This window comes from Hyperoodon ampullatus, assembly GCF_949752795.1.
Source record: "Hyperoodon ampullatus genome assembly, chromosome: 2".
NCBI lineage: Eukaryota > Metazoa > Chordata > Mammalia > Artiodactyla > Ziphiidae > Hyperoodon > Hyperoodon ampullatus.
In genome coordinates, this window is record NC_136915.1 from 79,459,797 (window position 1) to 79,485,854 (window position 26,058).

General features: G+C 35.9%; 1 protein-coding gene across 1 annotated transcript; it reads right to left on the bottom strand.

Annotated features, from left to right (window-relative positions):
• GTF2B (general transcription factor IIB) lies at positions 1-26,016 on the bottom strand (the record flags this gene model as incomplete). Its single annotated transcript, XM_079721258.1, has 7 exons — positions 1-422; positions 2,573-2,854; positions 4,034-4,163; positions 4,285-4,431; positions 6,686-6,819; positions 22,980-23,086; positions 25,994-26,016. 7 exons carry the CDS (start codon positions 26,014-26,016, stop codon positions 289-291), a joined length of 957 nt encoding a protein of 318 aa, XP_079577384.1. The 3' UTR covers positions 1-288.
• Between the last annotated feature and the right edge of the window lie 42 nt (positions 26,017-26,058).

Sequence of the window (26,058 nt, forward strand, 5' to 3'; positions counted from 1 at the left end):
TTTAGTTTTGAAAAATGTTTTATTCAAGAATTACATAATTTCAAATATCTTCCAAAATACAGTTTCCTAGATTGCTACAAAAGAAAGCAAATAAGAAATTTAAATCATTAAATATGTTTCACTAGTATATACATATGAATGCCAAGCAATTAATATTTATTTAGCCCTGGAATGCGTACCATGTCTTTCGTTTTTCCTTATTAAAGGCTCAATCCAGCACTTTGTATAGGCTATGTACAACAGGCAAAAGTTCAGTGTTCATAGGAGTTTCACATTAGCTGCCTCAATTTATAGCTGTGGTAGTTTGTCCACAGGGGTATCAAATTTGAAGTCTGTAGGAAACAGATCTGGGGCCCGAGGATAGATTAGCCTGTAGGACTGTCTGATTGTAACATCAGCAACACCAGCAATATCTCCAATTTCTAAAAGACAAAAATCAAAATATTAAGTTTAACTTCCATCCTACCTCCCCTTCTACTACCTGCATTTGTGGGACATGGTACTATAAAACGTCTAAGTGAAAAAGAAAACAAAAATATTTTCAAAAACTAATAAGTAGAAAGCAGGGCTACAGTAACAACAATAATAATGGTATTAGTACTTTTCGCAAAGCATTGTCGAATTAGTTTAAAAGGTTTACTATACAGAAAACATTTAAACAATGCTCAAGGCATAGCACTATGTGTGATAGCTATTATATTGCTCATTGTATTTAGAACTGACTTCTTCACAATAAATTTTTTTGAGGATCACAGAAGTAATCCATGAATACATTCCTGTAAAGAAATTCACTTTATTAGTTCTGTGTTTAAAAGTTCCCCTGCAACGTCTCCCCTAGCTAAACCTCTATTAAGAGGTTCTTGTTAGGTTAAAACCAAAATGGGATCATGTTGGTATTTTTCTTTTCTAAAAAAATATTTATTTATTTGGCTGCTCTGGATCTTAGTTACAGCACGTGGGATCTTCGTCGCCGCGTGCAGGATCTTTAGTTGCGACATGTATGATGATCTAGTTCCCTGACTAGGGATCGAACCCAGGCCCCCTACATTGGGAGTGTGGAGTCTTAACCACTGGACCACCAGGGTTAAGTTATTTTTCTACAGCCTCTTTTTTCTACTTAACATATCTGAGGTCAAACAGCTGTATATTATAGCATGATATAGATGTTTTTCACTATTATAAACACATACTTGAACATATATATTGAGCTCACACGAGTTATTTCTACAGTCTTTTACAGAATCCAAGGATCCACTTTTACCATTCAAAGTCAGTGTCATATTTTCCTTCCATTTTTTAAACCAAGTCCCAAAGGACTGCCACTTGACAATTATTTGGTTAGTTATACTTAATCAAAATAGATTTTTAAACACACCCTTTAATACAAACTCATTTTACCATCTTTTCAGAGCCAGTTCAAATCGGTGAGATTTTACAGCTTTTCAGTGTGGATGCTGCCATCAGTGCACAATTAGCTAATTTTAAATTTCCTTATCTTATGTTGCATTATATTTTTCTAGACATAAATACCAATCAATGTCAACTATGTGAATGTCAACTGGCTGCTGGGCAGCAAGTAATTTCACTACCTCACTTTTAAATTTAGAATTGACTGCTCCTTTTTCTTTATAAATCTTTTTGAGGATCATGGAACTAATTAATGAATGCATGCTTGTAAAGAAATTCACTTAATACTTCTGCTTGAAAGTTCTACAACAGTAAATTCAAAAACAGCTGCAGAAAGTTGAACTACTTATGTTAGCATTTTCATGAAGAAACTGTGAATAGCATACAAAAGAAGAAAGAGAACAGGTTGCACAGTAAGTTAAAACTTGATGGTCAACACATATTTATAGTGTGCCTCTCTGTAGGGTACCATGCCAGCCAATGAGAAACAAAGCATGGCCACCTCCTCTCAAGATTTAAAAAGTTAAGTTTTGAGGGGAAAAACAGAGACTATTCAAAATAACCAGAATTTAGGGGGAACAAATAAAAGCTTCTAAAAATGAAAAATGTACAAACTAAAATTAATTACTTAATTCAAATGGAAAAAAAGTTAAGTCTGTACACAGGGTTATGCTTCCAAATATTTTTATTTATGAGACACTTAAAATGCTGTATTTTCTTAAGTTTTGATGCTAAGGAACTACCTCTTAAACATGGGCTCTGGATATTTAGTGGCATCCCTCAGAGATATTGCAGGTTCAGTTCCAGACCACTGAAATAAAGCCAATACTGCAGTAAAGCAAATCACAGGAATTTTTGGGATTCCCAGTACATTTATAAAATTTATATTTACACTATACTGTAGTCTATTAAATGTGCAGAAGAATTATGTCTAAAAAGACAATGCATATACCTCAATTAAAAAATACTAAAAAAATGCTAACCATCATCTGACAATTCAGAATTGCCATAAACCTTCCATTTGTAAAAAAAAAAAAATGCAGTATCTGCAAAGTGCAACAGAACCAGGTAGGCCTGTACCTGCTTCGTACTGAAAATGGAAATACAGTCACATACTACAGCCTTCATTAATTTCATCACTACCCTTCCTGATGAACAATCCTACCTTTTTGGGTCCTTTTCTCAGCTGATGCCTGTGAGGCCATGTAAATGGCGGCGGCTGCCACAGATATTGGACTCCTTCCAGGAACCAAGTCCAACTCCACAGCTTTACGGGCTATATGTGTAGCTGCCATCTGTACTTGTTTAGGAAGACAAAGGTTGGAACAAAACCTGGACATGAAGTCCCCAGTTGTAATCAGATCCACACTGGTTTCTAAAGCCTTCAAAATAAGTTTAAAACATCGGCCGATTTCTTTCTTAGAAATTCGTGATACGGCACATATTTCTAAAAAGAAAAATAAATAAATAAATAAATCCACATAGGCCATGTAGTTCATTGTAAAATCTATCATTTCTGATTATAAAAGTAATATATTCTAATTGCAAAATTCAATCATGCCTTAAAGATCAATCTCTAATCCTCTCAGTGATACTTCTCATAGAGCTAATTTAAAATTTCTCAGTTAATTTAAATGTTTATTACACTTAAAAGAAGTTTTTAAAAAGTTAAATGTAGGTCTTAATATTTCAAAATATTAACTTCTCTTAAGTTTCAATTCATGCAAGTAAGTTTCTTCAACCAATCAAAAACTCCTTTGATATTTATGTATTAATCTGTTGTAAGGAGTATGTCAAGAATATGAAAGAAAATACTCAAACTAAAGGCTTCTCAAGTAACACAATGTCATATGTACATGCAATCCCTGAGATTACAGGCTATAGAAAAATGAGATCAAATATTTGACCCTATTATTCTAAAAATTCAACTACCACTTTCAGAATAAATTTAACAAAAGCCTTAGTTTTAGCTGTATTAACCCAAAAGATGGTAATGATAATGGTCACTGCCTCTTCACTCTGACACAAGAAAACGTAAAAAATATTCATGGATGAAGGGTAATTATAGTCTTAAGCCAAAATGTGTAAGTATCACAGCAACACTGTGAATAAGCTGTAATGTTTTCATGGGTAAACTACAAATTAGATGAAAAACACTGGTTCTAGCAAAGCCTCCAACCGAAGTGTGAAAATACAGACTGTCTAACTCAAGAGAAAAAGTTTCATTCATGCTTTCTAAGGCTTGACTCCCTCACCTGTAGAGACCTGTGCTGGGAGCGGAAACTTTTCTGTGCATCCAGTGTACAGACTTACTACAAAGGCTTCTGAGGCCAGGCCTCAAAGCGCACAAGGTACAGTCAGAAGATCCTACTAGCAAAGAACAGAGGGCTTACATGGACTAACATGACTTTACATGGGAAATAGCCTGAAAAGAACATGATCAGTATGATCACAGAATTTTTGTCAAGGAATAAAATAAGGCGGTGTTTAGAAAGATACTTAGGTGGATTACTGTATGTAACCAGGAAGACGTGACTTATCTACTTACTGTCAAAGCTGCTTGACTTTGGTTTGTCACTTTAATATGAAATAGATAACATTTATATCTAAGCAACTAAAAACTTACCTTTAAATGTCCTAGGAACTCCTTCCTGTCTGCAGGCAATATAGAGACAAGCAGAAGCTATGGCATCATTAGCCCTTCCCTTCAGGCTCTTCTGTTCATACACTTGCTTGAACAGATTATTTGTTCGATCCTTCAAAGCAGAGAAACTAAGTTTAATTCTAGGCCATTTAATTAGCCACAATAGCAAAATTTCACGTTTTCACTAAATTATGCTAAGTCAAAGCCAGCATGGCTTAAAGACAAGAACTTACAACTATATTTCGAGGGAGGTTGATTCTGTCTGCCATGGTAGTGATTTCTTTGAATGCATTCATCATTGCCCGATCAGAACTACTCATGGTTCTCCTATTCTGGTACTTAGAATTACCAAATTCATCAAAACTTGCAGCTCCTGTACCCTATAAAACAAAGTTTTATAACTTTATGCAAAAAACTTTGAAAACCTGAATGAACAATTTCTAAGAAAACTTAACTTATACAATCTGACTCCGTATTACCCAAGAAATCTACCCTGAGCAACCTCTTTATTCCTCAAAAGAAAAAGTACCAGGTTAAGATGGTTTTAAAGAGGTTTTCTAGCAAATACTTTAAATGTAAACATATTATTAGAAAATCTAATAATATAAACCATCATATTAATAGACCTAGGAGAAAAGTCACATGATTATCTCCGAAGGTGCTTAAAAAAGTTAAGCAAACAAAACTCCCAAGTCCAAAGCCAGCACAATGATTAATGAAGAAACATTAGCAGCATTCCACTTCAGTCAGAAGACAAAAACACCTCCTACCACTACCATTTTCTAACACTGTACTAGAAAAACTAACCAATATGATGTAATTTTAATTATGTAATGTTATTATATAATAATTATATTAATTACATTAGTATAATTATATTAAAATTCAGCAAGAGAAAGATTAGAAGTACAAATTTGAGACAGAAGCGATAAACTATTTGCAGATACTACCTTTGTATTTACCTAGAATACTCAAGAAAATCACTCAAACTGCTATAAATAATAAGAGAATTCATTAGAGGGGCAAGTTCAAAATTAACAAATAGAAATCAATAGCCTACATATGTGTAATCAACCAGTTAGAAGACAATAAAAGAAAAAGCTGCAATTACAACAGCAACAAAAAAGATAAAATATCTCGGGATCAACTTAAGCAACATGCAAGACCCTGATGAAGAAAACTTTAAAACATCCACTGAAGGACACATATGACCTAAGGAAATGGAAATGCATACTATATTTCTGGATAACAAGATTTTTTCCTTAAGAAGTCAATTTTCCCTAAGGCAATTTGCAAATCTAACAAAACTCAGTGAAAATAATACCCAAGTTTTGTTTTTTTCAACTAAACAAAGTTATCCTAACTTTAAATGGAAAAGACAAGTGAGGAAAATGCTGAAAAAGGGCAATAAAGCCAGATATCAGAACAGTGTGGCGTGGCATTGGACTAACTAGACAAGGTTAGAGAAAGGATGAAAAGTCCAGAAATATCCCCAAATACATTCAGAAATTTAACATATGACAAATGTACCATCTTAAAAAATTTCTTTGCCATATAGGCATAAACAACTTTCAAAAGAAACAGGAGAACCTAATATTAGTGGTTACCTGTTCTGACAGGGAAGGGGGCTGCAACAGAAACAGAGTTTAGGGGTCAAGGGTGAGGAAAAACCACTGTGGTTTTCTTACATTTTTGTTTTTGAATCATGTATTTCCTATTGAAAAAAATTAAACATTAAAAAAGTCACAGCATTAATTAGTTGCAATCTTAAACATTTAAAATTGTCCTTAGTATACTTTTTCCCAGCCTGTAAAGCTAAAGCAAACACAGAAACCTCCTACTTTAAAATATTTCTGAATATTATAAACTTTTTAAATTAGCCTACACCATTTTTCAAACTTAATATGTAATTTATAGACCATGAAAAAATAATGACCTACTTTTGAATACTTTCTTAAAAATAGACTATGCAGTAGTACAGATTCAGTCCTAAAATAGCATACACTTCCTTGATGAGTCCTTTGGAATAATGCCACTACTACTTCCAATTCAGATAACAGAGCAAAAAACAGCCAGGCTGCCAGGAAGATTATGCTCCTGCTTTATATAATAGCAGCAGGTACCATTTATTGAACACATTCTATACACTACATGTGTTATAGATACTTTACATACATTCCCATGTAACCCTCAATATCTCTATAAAGTAGTAGTATTCCCACTTTACTGATGAGGAAAGTAAAGCTTAGGCAAGTCATAAATTCACCAATATTAGAAAGTAGTCTATACCGAGATCCAATTTATCTTAGGTGGTATCGAGGGAAAAGAGAAAACATTCCTAATATTCAAGGAACATGTCAATATGAACTCAAAGAACATACTACACTCAATTTTTTGTGCAAAACTGCTTCATGAAAACAAGGGCCTGAGATACAAAGGGTCTGTAACTTCAATCTATTGGTCTCCCATTTAAGATGGAAGAAATGCATAAGGCAACCATCATTCACAATAGTAGTACTGGCAAATCTTATTCTCAGATCAAGATTACTCACTGGGGCAGTGACTGATACTTTTGCAAAGTTCCCAAACAGGTCTTTAGTCAGTCTGCACCTTCCTGCCAAATGGATTTATTACCTTGCCAATCATAGTAGACAAATCTCCATCACTCAGAAGAGGATTCTGAGAATCTCCAACTCGAGATGGATCTTTTGTTGCTTTATCATTGCTGAAAGTTCTCCACTCAGATCCTACATCGATAACCCGGTCACCTGAGAATATAAGTGCAAGTCTAAATTGTTTTGTCAAGATGGGATTTATTTAATGCTGCTTAATGCCCAACTCGGCCCTATTATTCCCAGAAAATCTCAACACAAACATCAGGTTTCAGCTTAAGTATCTTGTTTCAGGCATTTGTCCTAAAGCATTCCTATTGTGCCAGTCCAATAATAACCCTCTTTAAACATTATGCTATGATTAATCATATTCTAACTCCTGGAACAAAGAATTAGTCAAAATAAGGACAAATAGCAAAATAAAGCTATTCATATTGATGCAAAGATAAAGTAATATAACCATGAAGAACCAAAATGTGCAACAGGCATGGAAAAAAACAGAAAACACTACTCACAATGGTATTAATACACATAGTTGAACATTTAAAAAATTACAAAGTTTTCATGGGCAATGCTCTGCAAAGAACTAAGCCTAAGGGTATGTTTTAGTAACTATTTGATGAAAAAATATTTTGGGCCAAATAATTCATACAGAATAAACTTTAAGCCTAGAAATCAGTAAGCAAGAAGCCAGACATGGGTAGATCTGGTATAGATTACTGCTTTGGGGGGAATACTCAATGGCTGGTAACACCTCCAACCACAGACAAGAGTTAACATGAACACATGCATATGCTAGTGATTGTGCCCTTTGTAAATGTTCTCTTTCAATCCTGAAAGCTTTATAAAAGGTAGGTACCACTTTTATTGCTACACTAGAAATAAAACTAATTTGCCAAAAAAAAAAAGATGAAAAAAAACTAATTTGCCAAAGATCACACAGCTAAAACTGAAACGCGAATGGGATTCCAAAATCTGTTCTATACTGCATTCATAAAACATGAGCTTTTCCACCAGCTGTGATAAAACTGAAAGCAGGAACCAGATCATTTTCATCTGTGCCTATACACAACAAACAGAAAGGAGAAAGGAATGGCAGAAGTTAAGTTACCTCAGTAGCTAAAAGAAGTCTGGTATTCGTAGAGAACAAAAGTAGGGATACCAAGGGGGGCGGGTGAATTGGGAGACTGGGATTGATTTATATACACTACTATGTATAAAATAGATAAATGATGAGAACCTACTATATAGCACAGGGAAATCTACTCGGTGATGACCTAAATGGGAAGGAAATCCAAAAAAGAGGGCATATATGTATACACATGGCTGATTCACTTTGCTGTACAGCAGAAACTGACACAGCAGTGTAAAGCAACTATACTCCAACAAAAAAATAAAAAATAAATAAGGAAGGAATTAAAAAAAAGAAGTCTGGTATTGACAGTCAATTAATATAATGGTTAACAGTGTGGACTCCTGCTGCTTAGCTTTGGACAAATTTCCTCATTTCTGTGCCTTCACTTCCTCAGCTTTAAATTTCCCCAATAACGTCATTTTAAAGATTTAAACATTAAATAAGCTAATACAGGTTCAGTACACATGAAGTGCTTAAAAACCAGTTCAAAGTAAGTTGCTTGATATTAGCTATTTATTGCTATAAAAATAATAAGATAACATTCTGACATTTTGACATTCATTCTGAATAAGAAGAGCACCAGCTGTAAAATATTAATCTCCATATGAGACTTTTACAGTATCAATATCAGAGTGCTTTGCTGCAGTATTTGATCAGTAGGATCAATAGGACAGCAAAGGAGGCAGGGAGAGAACAGAAGGAAGGAACTACATGTAGATTGTGGTAAATCTTCTAAACGTTTTTATATATGGTACATTAACTAAAATGCTTATAAATAGAGTACAGTGATCTGATCTTAGTGTTATATTTAAGAAAACAGGTAGATACACAACAGAATCATTCACTCTTGATGGTTTTGGGAAAATCTGTTTTTCTCTGAATGCTCAGATCACTTGGGAATAACCAGATCTCACTTGGACTATCGTGTGTCCCTGTCACTAGGGAACTGGGATAGAGATAGGATCCCCATTTGCCATACCTTATGCAATAAGAATGACCAAGGAAAGCAGAAGCAGGGAGATCAGTTTAGGCAACTTCTGTGGATCAGAGATTGGGCAGGTGGCCCAAAATAAGGAGAAAAAGTTAAATTGATAGGATGGTCATGATGGATTTCTCTGCTTCCTCCTCATAAAAGCAAACATCACTAAACTTGGGAAGCAATTCTAATTACATAAATTAATAATGATTTTTAAAACTTACCTGAAAGAAACATAAAATCTGTAACTGTGCACTGAACTTTACTATAATACTAATAAGCAAGGCCCATGTCTCCAAGAGACCACTCTAAAGAGACTGACTTTTCTTCCTTTTTACAGAAGAATAGCTGCTTACAAAAAATAGTTATATAAGCAAAACAAAATTATCTGCATTACCAACACCCAAAGACAGCCACTGTAAATATTCTGGCATATATTCTTTCTGTCTTTTCATTCGTGTGTATATATATGTTTTTTTGTAAGATTAAAATTATATCATATTGTGCCTATTCCACTACAAGCTCTTTTCACTAAATTTCTATTGAAACACCAAAACAAGATTTTTATTTTTGGAAAATATTTATTTTTATTATTTATTTATTTGGCTGTGTCGTGTCTTAGTTGTGGCATGCGGGATCTTAGTTTCGGCATGCGGGATCTAGTTCCCCGACCAGGGATCGAACCTGGGCCCCCTGCATTAGGCGTCCAGAGTCTTAACCACTGGACCACCAGGGAAGTCCCCCAAAACAAGATTTTTAGACAAAGTTTAGCCCCTTTAATAGCATCCACTGATCAAAGTGATACCACAGTGTCTCCATGCTTCATGTTTTCAAAGAGAGAAAAGTGAATCTAACTTTCCTACTCAGTGAAATGAAAACACAAACGTACACAAAACAAAAAACTACTGTGGCCTTCAAATCTAGAGTTACTTAATAAATTTAAGTTAAAAAAATCAAATGTCATCATTAACTTTTAATATCTTAATTAACACAATGGCTGTATTAAGAGAATATTTTAGGGACATCCCTGGTGGTGCAGTGGTTAACAATCCTCCTGCCAAAGCAGGGGACACAGGTTTGAGCCCTGGTCTGGGGAGATCTCACATGCCGCGGAGCAACTAAGCCTGTGCGCCACAACTACTGAGCCTGCGCTCTAGAGACCACTAAACCACAACTACCGAAGCTCGCGTGCCTAGAACCCATGCTACACAACAAAGAGAAGCAACCGCAATGAGAATCCCGTGCACCACAAGGAAGAACAGCCCCCAGCTCGCTGCAACTAGAGAAAGCCCACACGCAGCAACAAAACCCAACGCAGCCAAGCAGAAACTAAGACACCATTGCAAAGAAATTATATGCCAATAAAGATGTTAAAAAATTATTTTAATTAATTAATTTAAAAAAAGAGAATACTTTATCTTTACTAACTCACATCTTTTAAGTCTCTCTGGGACTCTAAAGTATTAGTTAGCCAACATGCTTCATTTCACAGCATTTCCTTTTGGCCCAAAAGTAACTTAGCATGAGCTTCTTTTAGTGCTTGCTTTGTACTGCCTCAAAAAAGACAAGCTGGATTAGGGAGAAAAAATTTTTTTAAAAAAGCTGGCCTAGGATAGTATAAATAGAAAGCCCAGAACTGGGTAGTGATGTAATTTTTCCACATACGTGGGAATGATCTACATGACTCATTCAACAATCTGTGGTTTGTGCTAAGAGCTATTCCCTCTTTTTATACGTTACTGCTCAAAACACAGCATTTGTAAAAAATAAAATTTCCAAAATAACTCAAATAGCACATCATGAAACTACAACTAGACCACCAGATTAAGTGCATGAGTAACAAGAAATAGGGCAGATCATTCAGAAAAAAAGAATACATAAAGGATTTTCTTGGAAAACCTCTAAATGGTAGCATTTTTAAAAGTTGCTCTGGAAGGAAACTGCATTACAGAATTTTTCAAGGAGTAAGTGTACAAGGCAGCCATACTGTTTGGGCATAATCAACCTTTGACAAGAAGCTGCCTGCCAATTAGAGCATGTGCACATAACACACAACCTCACACAGCCTTTCACGTTCTAGAACAGAGAAACATGCCAACTTTCACCAATTCCTTTCTTAACCACACACTGATTTTTGTAAAATTAACACCAGATAGAAAGTCTATATATAAAGATTTTTAATAGCCAAAATCATAGCACGACTGTATGTACATAATAGCACTACTCCTCCCTCCATCTATAGAGTATGATCTCTAACATCTAACACTCTGATCAAGTTCCCCATCCAAAAAGGTAAACAGAGTCAATATGTACATTTAGGTATTACACACATACACAGTTCTCAATCCACGTATCAGTGGTGTCTAAAGAGTATTAACTAAGATATTATACTATATTCTACAACAATGAGTTTCATCTCTTTATTTTTTCAAGAAGAAATTGAGAATAATTGCCAAAATCATTCACACCCGTTTAAAACTGTTCAACTACTTTGGCACCTACCCACCTTATGATCTGGCAATTCCACTCCTAAGTATTTGCCTACAAAAATCTCACACAAGAATATGGGACTTCCCTGCTGGTCCAGGGGTTAAGAATCCGCCTTCCAATGCAGGGGGCGTGGGTTCAATCCCTGGTTGGGCAACTAAGCCCGTGAACCTCAACTATTGAGCCTCAGCACCACAACTAGAGAGCCCGTGCACTCTGGAGCTGGAGCACCATAACGAGAAGCCCACGCGCCACAACAAAGAGCCCGCACGCCGCAACCAAGACCTGACACAGCCAAATAAAATAAATAAATAATAAATATCTTTTAGAAAGTCTCATACAGGGCTTCCCTGGTGGCGCAGTGGTTAAGAATCCGCCTGCCAATGCAGGGGACACGGGTTCGATCCCTGGTCCGGGAAGATCCCACATGCCGTGGATCAACTAAGCCAGTGCACCACAACTACTGAGCCTGCACTCTACAGCCCGTGAGCCACAACTACTGAGCCTGTGCTCTAGAGCCCACGAGCCACAACTACTGAAGCCCACGTGCCTAGAGCCCACGCTCCACAACAAGAGAAGCCACCACAATGAGAAGCCCCCACGCACAACGAAGACCCAACACAGCCAAAAACAATAAATAAATAAAATGAAATAAAATAAATTTTTAAAAAGTCTCATACAAGAATGTGCACAGCAGCATTATTCATATTAGCTAAAAACTGGAAACAACCCAAATGTCCATCAATGGGAAAATGTAAACAATGGAAAACTCAGCAAGTAAACTACTAATAATGCAGTAACAAGTGCATTTCAAAAACACTATTTTGAGTAAAAAAAAAAAGTCAGTCACACACACACAAGAAAAACCAACCATACTATATGGTTCTATTTGTAGGAAGTTCAAAAACAGGCAAAACAGGGCCTCCCTGGTGGCGCAGTGGTTGAGAGTCCGCCTGCCGATGCAGGGGATACGGGTTTGTGCCCTGGTCCGGGAGGATTCCATATGCCGCGGAGCGGCTGGGCCCGTGAGCCATGGCCGCTGAGCCTGCGCGTCCGGAGCCTGTGCTCCGCAACGGGAGAGGCCACAACAGTGAGAGGCCCGCGTACCGCAAAAAAAAAAAAAAAAAAAAAAAAAAAAACAGGCAAAACAATTTCTGAGGATAGAAATCAGTACAGTGATTGCTGGGTTGGGTTGGAGGTGGCGGGGGGTAGAGGTGACTGACTAGAAAAAGGCATAAGGAAACTTCTGAGATGAGGGAAATGGTCTAAACATGTTTTGTTTGTCTGTTTGGTTTTTTTTGGCTGCATCGTGAGGCTTGCAGGATCTTAGTTCCCTGACCAGGGATAGAACCCATGCCCCCTGCAGTGGAAGCCCAGAGTCTTAATCACTGGACTGCCAGGAAGTCCCTAAACATCTTGATTAGTGTGTTGGTTACACCAGTATATGCAATGCCAAAATTTAAACCATACATTTGGGATCTTTGAATTTTATTGTCTGCAATTATACCTTAATAAACTAAAAATTAAAATTCACCCCCACCAAAATACTGCTGAAGTTGAATTAAACTGTATCAAACCTATACACTTTGGGGGGAGTGACAGAACAATTTTTATCAATCTTCTGGGACAAGGGAATATACTCTTTCTCAAGGTCTTCTTTCAGATTACACGTATGTCACATTTAGACCTTTTTTGTTAAGAATCTCATTTTCTAACTAGTAATTGCTATAGTATTTTATATGCTTATATTCAACCACTTTTAACCAGTGGTTTTAATTCAACCACCTTTACATGCTTATATTCAACCACTTTTATAGTCTATTAATTTAAAAAAATTGATCTGAATAGGGACTTCCCTGGTGGCACAGTGGTTAAGAATCTACCTGCCAATGCAGGGGACACGCGTTCAAGCCCTGATCCGGAGCAACTAAGCCCGTGTGCCACAACTACTGAGCCTGCACTGTAGAGCCCACAAGCCACAGTTACTGAGCCAAGTGCCACAACTATTGAAGCCCAGGCGCCTAGAGCGCGTGCTCTGCAACAAGAGAAGCCACCGTAACGAGAAGTCCGTGCACCACAACGAAGAGTAGCCCCTGATCGCCGCAACTAGAGAAAGCCCATGCACAGCAACAAAAGCCCAACACAACGAAAAATTAATTAATTTAAAAAAAAAAGAGAATACTTTATCTTTACTAACTCACATCTTTTAAGTCTCTCTAGAACTCTAAAGATAAAGTATTAGTTAGCCAACATGCTTCATTTCATAACATTTCCCTTTTGGCCCAAAAGTAACTTAGCATGAGTTTCTTTTAGTGCTTGCTTTGTACTGCCTCAAAAAAGACAAGTTGGATTAGGGAGAGAAAAAAGCTGGCCAAGGATTATGAATAGAAAGGCCAGGACTGCTTTCTATGCAGTCCTTATTCAAGATGATGGAATTCCTACCACTTGAGACATGCCAGTCACCATGCTAGGGAAATAGGTTTCTAATAGTAACATTTCTACTCACATGCCATTGGCCAAAGCCAGTCAAGGGGTGATGTTTAACTTCAAAGGGAGTGGGGAAATACAATTGTACCATGTGGCCCAAAAGAGAAGAACCAGAAATATCAGGGAATACTCATCAGTACTGTCCCACATGACAATTAGCAAATAAAACTCAGCTTTGTATTTTTGTGGATTTCTGTATAAATTTATTTTAAAAAGATTGTTCTATGACCTCCTTTCTGTGTCACAAGACAAACAGGAATCAGACTTAACTTCATTGTATTCCATCAATAAAATTTTAGGTCCCTTCAAAGTAATGTTTTTACTGGTTGGTTGCTTGCAAATTTTTATTAATAAAACTTTTTAAATGTTAAAAGGATACATTCCCCAGTGGTGCGTGGGAATCTTGATCTGCAACCCTAAGGGTCTTCTGTGAGGAATGTAAAGTTTTCTTCTATTGCACCTTTAATATTTTATCATATTCAGCTGGATCTTCAAGTAGTACCATAGTGGCTATCTTGTCTTTACCACTTTCCAAAATTCACTCTTTATATTCTCAGGTTTGTTTTCTGCTTTACTGATTCAATTTTCTAGAATGTTAAGTCAGCTCATTGCTATGTAAACAGTTTTACTGTGTTTGTCTCCTTGTGCTATCTTCTTTATTTCTAACCACTTTTAATAGAAACATTAAGGAAGCTTTATTTCACTGATCACAAAAAAGCAGTTATTTTCTATAACTTTTTTCTAGTAAACTGTATCACAAGCAGAATTTTCTGTTAAGTCCATAGGACCACTGTTCCTCTTTACTGTAGTTTGTATTCATAAGCCTCAGGTTGATGTTTATGCTTATTCATCCTGTAATAAAGAATTATCAATCCAAGTCCAGTGGTGGCAGTGATGTTGGAAAACCTTCCAATCCACCACCGTAAGTACTCCCAGCCTCTCTGGGTACTCACAAATCCCTGGCAGACAATAGAGAATCCAAACAAAAATAAACTCCCAATATGATTCCAAAAATGTATTAGGAAGGATACAGGTAGGTCTGTAATCAGAGCAAAAACAATGTAACTTCAACGAGATAGAACTTTCTCAGGTTACCATAGTTAATAGTTTTGGATTAGTGTGACTCCCAGGCTGCTCCTATCTTTTCTTTTCTTTTTTTTTTTTGCGGTACGTGGGCCTCTCACTGTTGTGGCCTCTCCCGTTGCGGAGCACAGGCTCCAGACGTGCAGGCTCAGCGGCCATGGCTCACGGGCCCAGCCGCTCCGCGGCATGTGGGATCTTCCCGGACCAGGGCACGAACCCGTGTCCCCTGCATCGGCAGGCGGACTCTCAACTACTGTGCCACCAGGGAAGCCCTCCTATCTTTTTTGATAAGCCATCTTCATCATGACTTGCATTTTGTAGTGTATGATGGCTGCTAGTAGTTCCCTCCATCATGGCTGCATTCTAGCCAGTGGGAAGGAGAAAAAGGGGGAGCACATCCCTTAGGGCAGGATCTAGAATTGCACAAATCTCTTCTACTTTACAGTGAACTCTTAGAACTTAGTCAGGTGGCCATAACCAACTGAAAGGGAAGCTGGGAAATAAATACAGTCTAGCTGAGCAGCCACAGGCCCAGTGGATTCTTATTATTAAAGAAAGAGTTGGGTAACAGATACTGGGAAACAACCAGCATCTTCTGCTACAAATAATGTCGTAGCAGGGGAGAGAGATAAGAAAGGATGTCCAGTAGAAACAAGGTACTTTGCTTGATAGTATAAAGGAAACAGTACACAAAGCCAAATTAAACAGACATTTAACCTTCTTACCAGGCAAGCTATAAATGGTAAATACAACCAAACATATTCTGTAGTACAATATTAAAATCATAATGGCTTAAGGTAGCAATTTTAACAAAGGGGAAAACTGCAACATATCAAAAGCAGCCAGGAAGCCAATACTGAAGATAGTCTGACTTTCCAACCTGACCTAGACTCAGGATATTTTTGTTTTCTGTTTCTTATTGTAAATTTATAAAGAAAATTTTTTTTAAGTATTTATTTATTTGGTTGCGTGGGGTCTTAGTTGCAGCAGGCAGGCTCCTTAGTTGTGGCATTTGAACTCTTAGTTGTGACATGCATGTGGGATCTAGTTCCCTGACCAGGGATCGAACCCAGGCCCCCTGCATTGGGAGCGCGGAGTCTTATCCACTATGCCACCAGGGAAGTCCCAATAAATTTTTAAAAAGGGACTATTAAGAGGAACTGCCCAGAATTTCAAGTCTTTCTGCCATCTTGTAAGCATTTTGGCATACCACCTTTGGTAGAGAATTCAGAAGTAAAAGTCTTAGAACAATATTCCCCAAGCTACTTGTTTTCATAGGCTAGATTTATCTAAAACCATTTAGTTTAAAACTACAAAAGTTTTCAAAATGTGCTAAGTCAAAAACTTCAATAATCAAAATGTATTATTATTCAAGATGGGTAAATCCAAAGCACTGAATTTTTTAATTAAAAAAAATCAAGGTGCTCTGGAAAACTGTTTAAGCCAACACACTGTATTTGTTAAATCTAATGCTGAAAATGAAATGCATCATTAGTTTACACACCTTCCTCAGTCACCTAACCCTTCCTACCATTCCTTCTCACATTTCAAAGAATCCTGATTTTTAGTCTAGGGTTACTATACATTCTTATCAGAAATCGTGCATTAAAGATAATTTTGAAGGGAACTTTGATCAAGAGATATTTTATAAAGAAATACTATTAATAATATAGTCAGTCTCTAAATCAGTTTATGTTCCCACAATGTAAACTGGGTACCAACCCAAAATGAATTACCCACTAGAAACAAACCATATCATGGTTAATTTCCCAGACCAGCCCATAAAAGCCTATTTTATCCATGTTTAGACCATTAAAAAACAAAAAAACAAAACAAAACAAAAACCTGTACAAGTCAACAGTGTAATTACCATTAGGAAAACAGTCTGTAAAGGAAAATACACTATAAGTTCCATCCTTGAATATGTGAACAGACCTTGCTTTTCCTGAAATACGGGCAGGTCTGCAGCAAGCAGCAGCAGCAGCAGCAGCATCTAAGCTAAGGAGCTGTGGCTCTGGTAGAAGATGCATCTTAACTTAGTCACAATACATTTAGTCCTTCACATACTAATATTGATACTTTCAGGCCTCCATCTTATGGCACATGTTTTTTTTCCCCTCTACCTGGAATGACTTTCCCTCCATAAACCCTTACTCATTCTTAATGATCATGTTTTCAATGTAAATTCAACAGTAATTTCCCTAGGAAATCACCACTTGCTTCCTACGTGTTCTCACCAAACTTGGAAGATCTGTAATAGAACTTTTACCACTCTTTGTTGTTTTAATTTACCTTCCTCCCTTCCACACAGTAGACAAAGAATTGGTCCAGAGCTTGCTTATAGCATCTCATCTTTCTATCACTCTCCTTGACCAGCACAGTGTTTAATGGAAACATGTAGTACCAAGACCAAAGGCTTTTCAAGTCCAACAAATCTGGATCTAAGTGGCTGTATCACTTACTAGGTGTAGAATCTTGAGCTAATTACCCAAACACTCCAAGCCTCAGTTTCCCTTTCTGTAAAATCAAAAAATTACCTCAGAGTGGTTGTGTTACCCAAGTAAAATTAGTGGTTCTCTGATGCTTAAGAGAAAGTAGCATCTAAATTAAAAATTTCTGAATTAGGTAAAAAGGCTGTGTCTGAGGGCTTACAAGAGATGACAAAGCAAGAATTTGAAAATGAATACAAATATTCCTTAATTTTAAAATATAACTTGGCTATAGTAAACTAAAGCTGAATATTTTCCTTTAGGAAACACTGCTAATGCAAATTTAAAGATGGTAATCCGATAATATTTAAAATACAATTGCAGTGTTAAATATGCCAGACCCATAACAATCACTCAAACACATTTTGCAACTGACTTGCTAGGAAGAATGGCATCTCAGATTTGGAATCACCCTTTTTTTCTACAAGGTTAAGAAAAAAGGAGTACTTATATCCCTAAAATATGTATCGTTGAAATCTCATTTTAAAATTATACTATGTATTTTATACATTATCTCATTTTATTCTTAACAATTCCTAACAAATCTGAGATGTATGGTACATGTCCTTTTGGGGGGAGGGTGTACTTATTTTACACATAAAGAAAGTTAAGCTTGGAGAAATTATGTAACTTAACCTTAGTTACATAACTTATTAAGTAGTAGAGCCAAGTCTACACTCCAGGGCCATTGACTCCTAGTTACCCTAGGAACTATGGACACACATAGATATCTGTCTTATAGGAATTTGCAGTCTAGGTCTGGAGACACGGGAAATATGAAAGCAAAGATGAGAAGCCTAACAGTACAGAGATCTCAAAGAATGTGCCAAATTATGAAGTTTACAGGATAGATCTGTGTTTCTTAACATGTTACCAATGTATGACCTGAGCTAGGGTTTCTGGAGGTGGGGCCTGGAATCTTTTAAAACATTTCTCAGCTGATTCTTAATTCACGTTCATGTCTCAGATTCACTGGTATAAACAATATCCAGAATGAATTTAGGAGGGGAAGGTCAAATCGACTCATTTTTCTCTTTCAAATTTATCTAAACTATTTTCTGGCATTTTCCTTATATCACTTTTAAGAACAATGGAAAAATTCCATTTTAAATGCTACACAAAAAGTGGCTTTAAGTAGAAATGATACCACTAGTTCTAAACAGCACCTCATTGTGAAATCCTAATTTATAAAATCTTGATAACCAATTTCATGTTTTAATAGCTGTTACGACAGCTTACTAACCTTACACTTTGCAGCCTATAAATCATGCCCAAACGATATACAAGGTCAAACTTACGAACAAAGTGATAATCTAAATATGATTATACTGCCACCTAGTGCTCAACTTTTAAAGTGTCATAATCACATAGGATTTGGGGGAAAAAACACACACACAGTGCTGTTACAGCCAACATGGTAGAAATGACAAAGCTTTGCTTTAAAAATTGGCCCTATTTTAGAGATCACTACCAATATCTTAAGGGTCACTGATGAGACAGCCAATGACAAATCATAATACTTCATACGTCTAAAATAACAATCTTATAATTCAAATACAAGAGGAAAGTCAATTAAACTATTACATGTTATAAGTAGTACTACAAACAGCTACAAAAAATTGGAAACAACCTAAATTACCTGAGAGACTAAATACTACACAACCATTTAAATACTGGGGAAAAATTAAACAGGACATCAAACATGTAACAAATTGTATTTTCCGAAGATGGCAGCAATAATATCTCCCATCCACATGTTCTTCTGCAACATGACTTGTCACCCTCACATTGAGGTGGGGCTATTTCTCCTCCCCTTCCAATCTAGGTGGGTCCTAGGGCTGCTTTGACTAATAGAATGCAGAAGTGACCCTGTTCCAAGGCATAGCCCTTAACTACTTGAGTCCAGCTTCCGTTCTCTCTGGGATATTTCTCGTAGAAACCAACCACCATGTATAAAATATGACTACTCTAACACAACTATGGAGAAGATTTAGATGATAACAAATCTCTGTGGGGAGGTCAAGGAACAAAAAGGCATCAAAATGCAGATGAAGATGCTGTTATGGAAGTGGATCCTCCAGGTCTAGCCAGTGCCAAAACAATGGCCCAGATGGATCCTTCCCAAATTAATGACCAACAAAATTATGAGCAAAATGAAATGGTTGTTATAAGCCACTAAATTTTGAGGTGATCTGTCATGTTACTGAAACAGAAATTGGTTCCTGGAAGTACGATGTTGCTTTAAGAAAGTCCTAAAACACGTGGCACTGGTTTTAAGACTGAGTGGTGGGCCTCAAGGAGTCTACCAATGAAGGTTTGAAGGACAGTGAGAAAGGTGTTATTAGAGACTAGAGAAAAGGTATATTATATAAAACATATTTTTTGTATTATGAATTTCATTTAAAAAGATAATAGTAATGGGCTCTCCTACTTGATAACTCAGTTGAGAGGGATAATATATGGCTCTGAAGGTAACAGTTGAGCAGTATCTAGTCTTGGGTTTAAAATTAAGGGGAGTTAGTGACAACACGCTGCCCTAAGTTTCAAGAACATATTAAATATTAAGTAAGTACAGAGTGGTCCAAAAACAATTCTAAAAGAGTTTGTTTCTAAGGTTGTCTGGTGATTATTTAAACAGAAAGCTATTCAAAATGCTTACTCAATAAGTATGTTATAATCTAAAAACTTTCAGACAATATAAAATTTCATGGCAAGTACAATCAAACTATGTACACCAAGATTATTAGGAAACACATGATGATGTTGTCTAGATATAAATCTCTATGAACATACCTCAAACATGAAAAAAGCCACAAATTTTATGCCCTCAATGGACTGCAGAATATTTGTCCAGCTTAATTTCTTCCCTATTTCCATAGTATTAGAGATAAAGGTTGAATTGAGCTGGCAACAAAGCATATGCCTTTAAACCAGCAAGATGATGCAAATCTAAATTTATTATTGATATATGACAATGATATACATTTGTGTGTATATGTACATATGTATATGTTATTTTTAAAATTTGGACCCATGGAATGTCATGATCAATTAAACTATTCTCAACATAATTTGATTGATGATATCCTTAGTAAAACAGAACTTTTTTAGCAGACTCCTGCCTGCCTCCCCTTGTCTAGTCATGGAATAGATTCTTCACTTGCAGGACATCATATTACACATTTAACCACAATATCTGTGAATAAGGCTACTGTGTATTTTAAAGCAAGTGTTTGTTATATTTTACATCAAAAAAACCAGTATCATAAACAGGAATTTCTATATATAGAGAAGTTTAATCAGATTATATTTTTAAGTTTTCAGGTCTTAAAATTTAGCCTAGTAGGTTTAGTTAGAATGAAAAATAGTAGTTTTGATGCTGTTCAAGACTAATAATAAAGCAAAACTAAAGGAAAATTAACTTCCCTTGGTTTGATATAACAGAAAAATGCAACTAAAAATTAAGGATTCCAAGCACAAAAAAGCAGGTAAGCCTTGAGAATTATATCTTCCTTCTCCAGTTGCTTAATTTTATTTACCCAACTATCTTGCTAGTCAAAGTGGAAGTGAAGCTGATGGAAAGACTGGAAATATAATGCAATATTTTTGCACTACTTCTTTTTAAGTGGCTATAGAAGTTAGGAGAGCCAAGAATCTGAAATTATCTTCAGTCTTCTGTCTCTGTCTCACTCTTACACATTACCAGTTCAATCCTAATACTTTGGAAGAAACAGAACGCTCTCATTTAACTTAGGGGTCAGCAAACCTTTTCTTTAAAGGGCCAAAGTAAATATTTTAAGCTTTGCAGGTCAAGAGGCCAAACTGACTTATTTTTATTCTTTTATTTTTGTGAAGAAATTCTGCTGTGATGAGATATTCCACTACACATTTTCTAAATTTTCTGACCATTGTTTTCCTGAGTTAGTAGTATTGTGATAAGTGCTTAGTCTGGTAATGTCAACATCTGTTGTATTCTTCTGGCACATCTATAGTATCACTGCATAATGAACACAATGCTTTGCCATCTAATTCAGTAACAAATAACCTATGCTCCACTGTGCCTTAAAAGCATGACATTCAGAGTTCAGCTTTTTTTCTCATTTTGACATGATGGGTATGCAATGGTAACTAAATAAATAAAATGTTTCAGTATGGAGATATGCGTGGCACTCATAAATGCTGTGGGTTTATAACTGCTTCACTGGGATTTGTAGTGCACTGAGCAGCAGTATGATGTGATGAGAGCACCACATATGGTTTCTGTTGCAACCACTAAATTCCGCTATTGTAACAGGAAAGCAGCCACAGACAATATATAAACAAATGAGTGTGGCTATGTTCCAATAAAACTTTATTTATGTGTACTGAAGTTTGAATTTGATAATATTTTCATGTGTCCCCAAAATTATTCTGATTTTTTTCACAATTAAAAAACATAAAAGTCATTCTCAAAAAAAAAAGTCATTCTCAGCACACACACCATATAACAACAGGTGATAGGTTACAGTTTGCCAATCTCAGATTGAACTCATTTTATTACAAAAGACAACGGCAGGATAGAAATTTGGCTCCCATGCAGGCAGTGGAGCTAGACTGCCAGACTACTTAAACTTCAGTTTCTGCACCTCTAAAATGAAGACACCTCGCAAGTGTCTCCAAGGATAAACTGAGTGAATATGTAAGTCACTTAGAACAGTGCCTAGCATATAAGTATATTAACTGTTAATACTGCTTACTGAGCAGAATATAATTGCAAATGGGTTCCGATTCCTATTAACAACTCTGTGTGATTTAAAACTCCCACTGGAGGTCTGAGGCAAGCAGCCTATTTGCATGAATATTACAGATGTCCTCCAAGCAAGACACTTCCACAGTATATCAACCCCCATGTTTCTGTTATACTTCCCACAATCCTACTAGCAGTTTCAATCTTGAGTATTTCAAATTTCGAAGTAGTACTCCTTTTCTCAGGTGCTGGTGGCAACCCCACCGTAAGAAAATTTTTTGAACAGACTATCTCTATCCTAAAGTTATGCTACATATCTAGATTAGTGAGAAAGTAGAAATAAAACTGATATTTTAAGAAGTATTATTTTGACACTAACAATTTCACACTAGAAATTCATAAATAAATCATTCTGTATGAGCAAATGAAAATTAAATCATTTTTGATGACTAAAAGGCTTTGGATGAGACTCAGTACATTTATAAAGATATATCTTTATTAATCCAAAATAAATCATGCTTACCTACCTTTATTACTCTGAAATAAATCATGTTTAAATATACCAAAGTCACGAAAGTTAGATTACATTTATTCATTATTTCATATGCACAAGAGTGCAAATGTTTAAGACTAAGGACACAGGAGACAAAGGACTAAGGGGCCTTTTCTTCTGGATCAGCTATCTCAATTTTAGATGTTCCCTCCTACCCCACATTATGAAATATATGCGTTTGTACAGACAATAAAATATGGTGTCTCTGATTTCACTCTTACTTATTTCCTTTTTTCTAATTCTTTTTGTTTTACAGTAAATATGAATTACCTGTAGGGGGAAAAAAGTCAGAATGTATTCATTAAAAGAGAGTTTGGAAAATACACAAAAACAAAATGCCCCAAATAGTGATTTCAGTTAAAACCATAGTAACTGCTCACCTACAACCAGGCCACATTCAGGACAGATCATATCACCAGCTCTGTAGTCCTCCACTAAGATCGCATCTGGATGGTTTGGACATGTGACTCTTGGAAGGGCATCCAAACTAAATGAAAAAAAATTTTTTTTAATATCCTCCTAACCAACATGCAACAAAGTACTAATCTTTTGGGGGGAAAAAGAGGAGGATTTTGAACATTTTTCCAATAAATTTATAATACGTTTACATTTATAATACATTTAAGCTAAATTCTCAAAGTAAAAATCCTAGGTTAGGTTACTTTAAATCCTAGCTAGTAGTAACAGATACGACTGGAATTGTTTTTTGTAAGAACAGTTATTGGTTTGCAGAATGGAAGGCTTTAAAAACTTAAATGGAAAACAAGTGTTTTTTTCTTTTAACATGTAGGCTACTAAAATGTTTATAAACCTTGATTAACATAGAAATAACTAGCTACCATAATAACGTGCAACATTTACACATAACCATCTGGGTTTGTGACCCTTGCCACTTATTCCTATGGTCAGAGAATAAATTTCAAGTCTTTGTTTTCTACTTGCTGCATTACCTTAGTAATACACTTAGAATTGTACACTGAACCTAAAAGGTATACAAACGAGGGTGGTAGAGGTGGCTAGGACCTGATGATTTCATTTAGTCCAGAACTAAGTTTGTGAGCCCTCAAGAAATTGTTTCAAAATCTTTTTAATCTATCTGTGATATTAACAATTTGTTCGATTAATTTATTTTGAAAATAAGGCAGTCTGGGGAAGACACATCAGACTTAAATGACCTAACAGAATCAGTTCTAAAAAGCATCAAAGATATTTAATATAGATTTAGTAATTATTTCTGTGGGTGTGGCCTTACAATCACAAATGTCTGGTATCACGGAAAATAAGCCCTTTTTAAAAGTTTACCTGAAGTAATACAGAACAAGGTTATGTTATGACCATCACAAATATACACATAAAAGACAAGATCAAGCATTCTTAAAGTATGTAAATAGGTATCTGTGGTTTTGGATAAAGTTTCTCAAAGTAGCAAACAGTTCAGAATGTTAACTTTCAACATAGGTGATACCCACAGAAAAACTGATAAAGTAATCCATATTCCCAAAATTTATATATTCAGGTTAACCAGAACACATCTTGGATCTTTTCATTGCGGAAATAGGGAATGGAGGTTTGCTTTATATTCACGTTTATTCCATAAATTTCTACTAGAAAAATATTTTAATAAATTATGACAAAGCATTAAGAAATTAGTATAAATTATTAAAGAAAACTATGTAAAAATAAAGGAAAATGTTGGTAAAGTAACAGTAATTACAAATGCATAAAATGGGCAGCCATGTGGCACACAGCATACCAAGGACTGATATATTTCATACTATTAAAAAGTAGACATACTATTGTGTGCGTGTATACGTATATAAAAATGATATGGAAACATCTCAAAGAGTAAGGTAGGGATTTTACAGAAAACTGAAAAAAGTATGAACTACAGTTATATGCAGTAACATGAACAAATCTCAAAATGCTGATAAAAGAAACCACACACAGAGGAATACATATACATTTATAGATAAAGTTTAAATCAGGCAAAACAAACCTATGGTGTTAGAAGTCAGGATGTGGTTACGTTTGGGAAGGGATAATGATTGAGGGCATAAAGGAGGCTTCCAGGGTGCTAGTGGTATTTGATTTCTAGACCTGGGTGGTAGCTATGTGTATGTGCTCACTTTGTAATTGAACTGTACACTTAAAATGTGTGTGCTAACTTCACAAAAAAAGGTAAAAAAGCAAGGTAGCACACAGTGTTTATATTAGACTACTTTTTGGAAGAAGACAGGTTAGGACTATATGCATATGTTTGTTAAACCACAGAATCACTATGAAAACACCAAGAAACTGGTTACAATGACTGCTTTGGAGAAGTAGATGGCTAGGAGCTAGGGAAAGAAGGAAACTGCTTTTCACTTTTCTTCTTGCTTTTGTATGATTTGCATGTGTTACCTATCCAAAATAAAATGAAACTGTGCTGGAGCAGTCAACTTTTAATGAAATTACCCACAAGGGTAATAAAAAAGAGGAAGCACAAGAGTGGGGTGGTGGGGAAGTAAGGGAGAGAAACAAGAGGGAAGGAATGGAGTAAACCACCACCACTGAGATTAAAATAACTCAGGCGGCTACATATTATATTATTAATCTTCATTAGCAACTCTGCAAATTAAGCATTACCTCCATTTTAAAGATTATGCTCAGAGAACGATTTTCCTAAAATCACAGAACTAATAAGTGGTGGAGTTTAGATTTTAAGTCACAACATTTGTGTTTTTCTCTGTGAAAACACCAAGCAGTTTCATAGCCTAGTAACTGTACATCTTCCTCAGGGGGAAAAAGCTAACGACAGAAATACTAACATTTACCTTTGTTCTCACTGGTAGAAAAACTCAACAGATGGACAGCAATGACATACATTTAAGAGCTGGACATGCCTAGAAAAAATTTACTTCAAAGAAATATTTCAAAGATTTTTTTAGTGACGAGAATAAAGGCACACAAAGGAAATGTATTCTTTCGGTAAGGAATCTATCAAGTGAATTTACTATATTTAACTATTACAACATTTCTTACAAATACCATTTCCTGTTCTATTATATACAAAAGCTGAGCCCAAATATGACCACTTTTACCTTTCAGATCCACTGCCATGAGAGAATACAAGTCACAGATAAGTGGTTTGGGAAGCTATTTCTCCATTTACCTACAAGGAAGCCTTACCTGACAGAGCCACACCCAGTTAGAATGACTGAGCATTCAAACACACAATTAGCAAACAAGTGTTTACTAATTCAGTAACAAGTGAACAAGTGTCCCTGGCTTTAAAAGCTGTGTCCAAGTAGTTTTAGCTAAGGCTGCCTCCTCCCCCAACCTTTTAAAAATACAGTAACATAAAGCAGTAAGCCTTGGTAGTTTACCAGAAAGGGCCTGGATTTCTCCAGCTTACTATTTTGTGATAATGGCTTTCATCGCGAATTCAATTCCAGAGATGATAACAAGCTCAGAAAAATT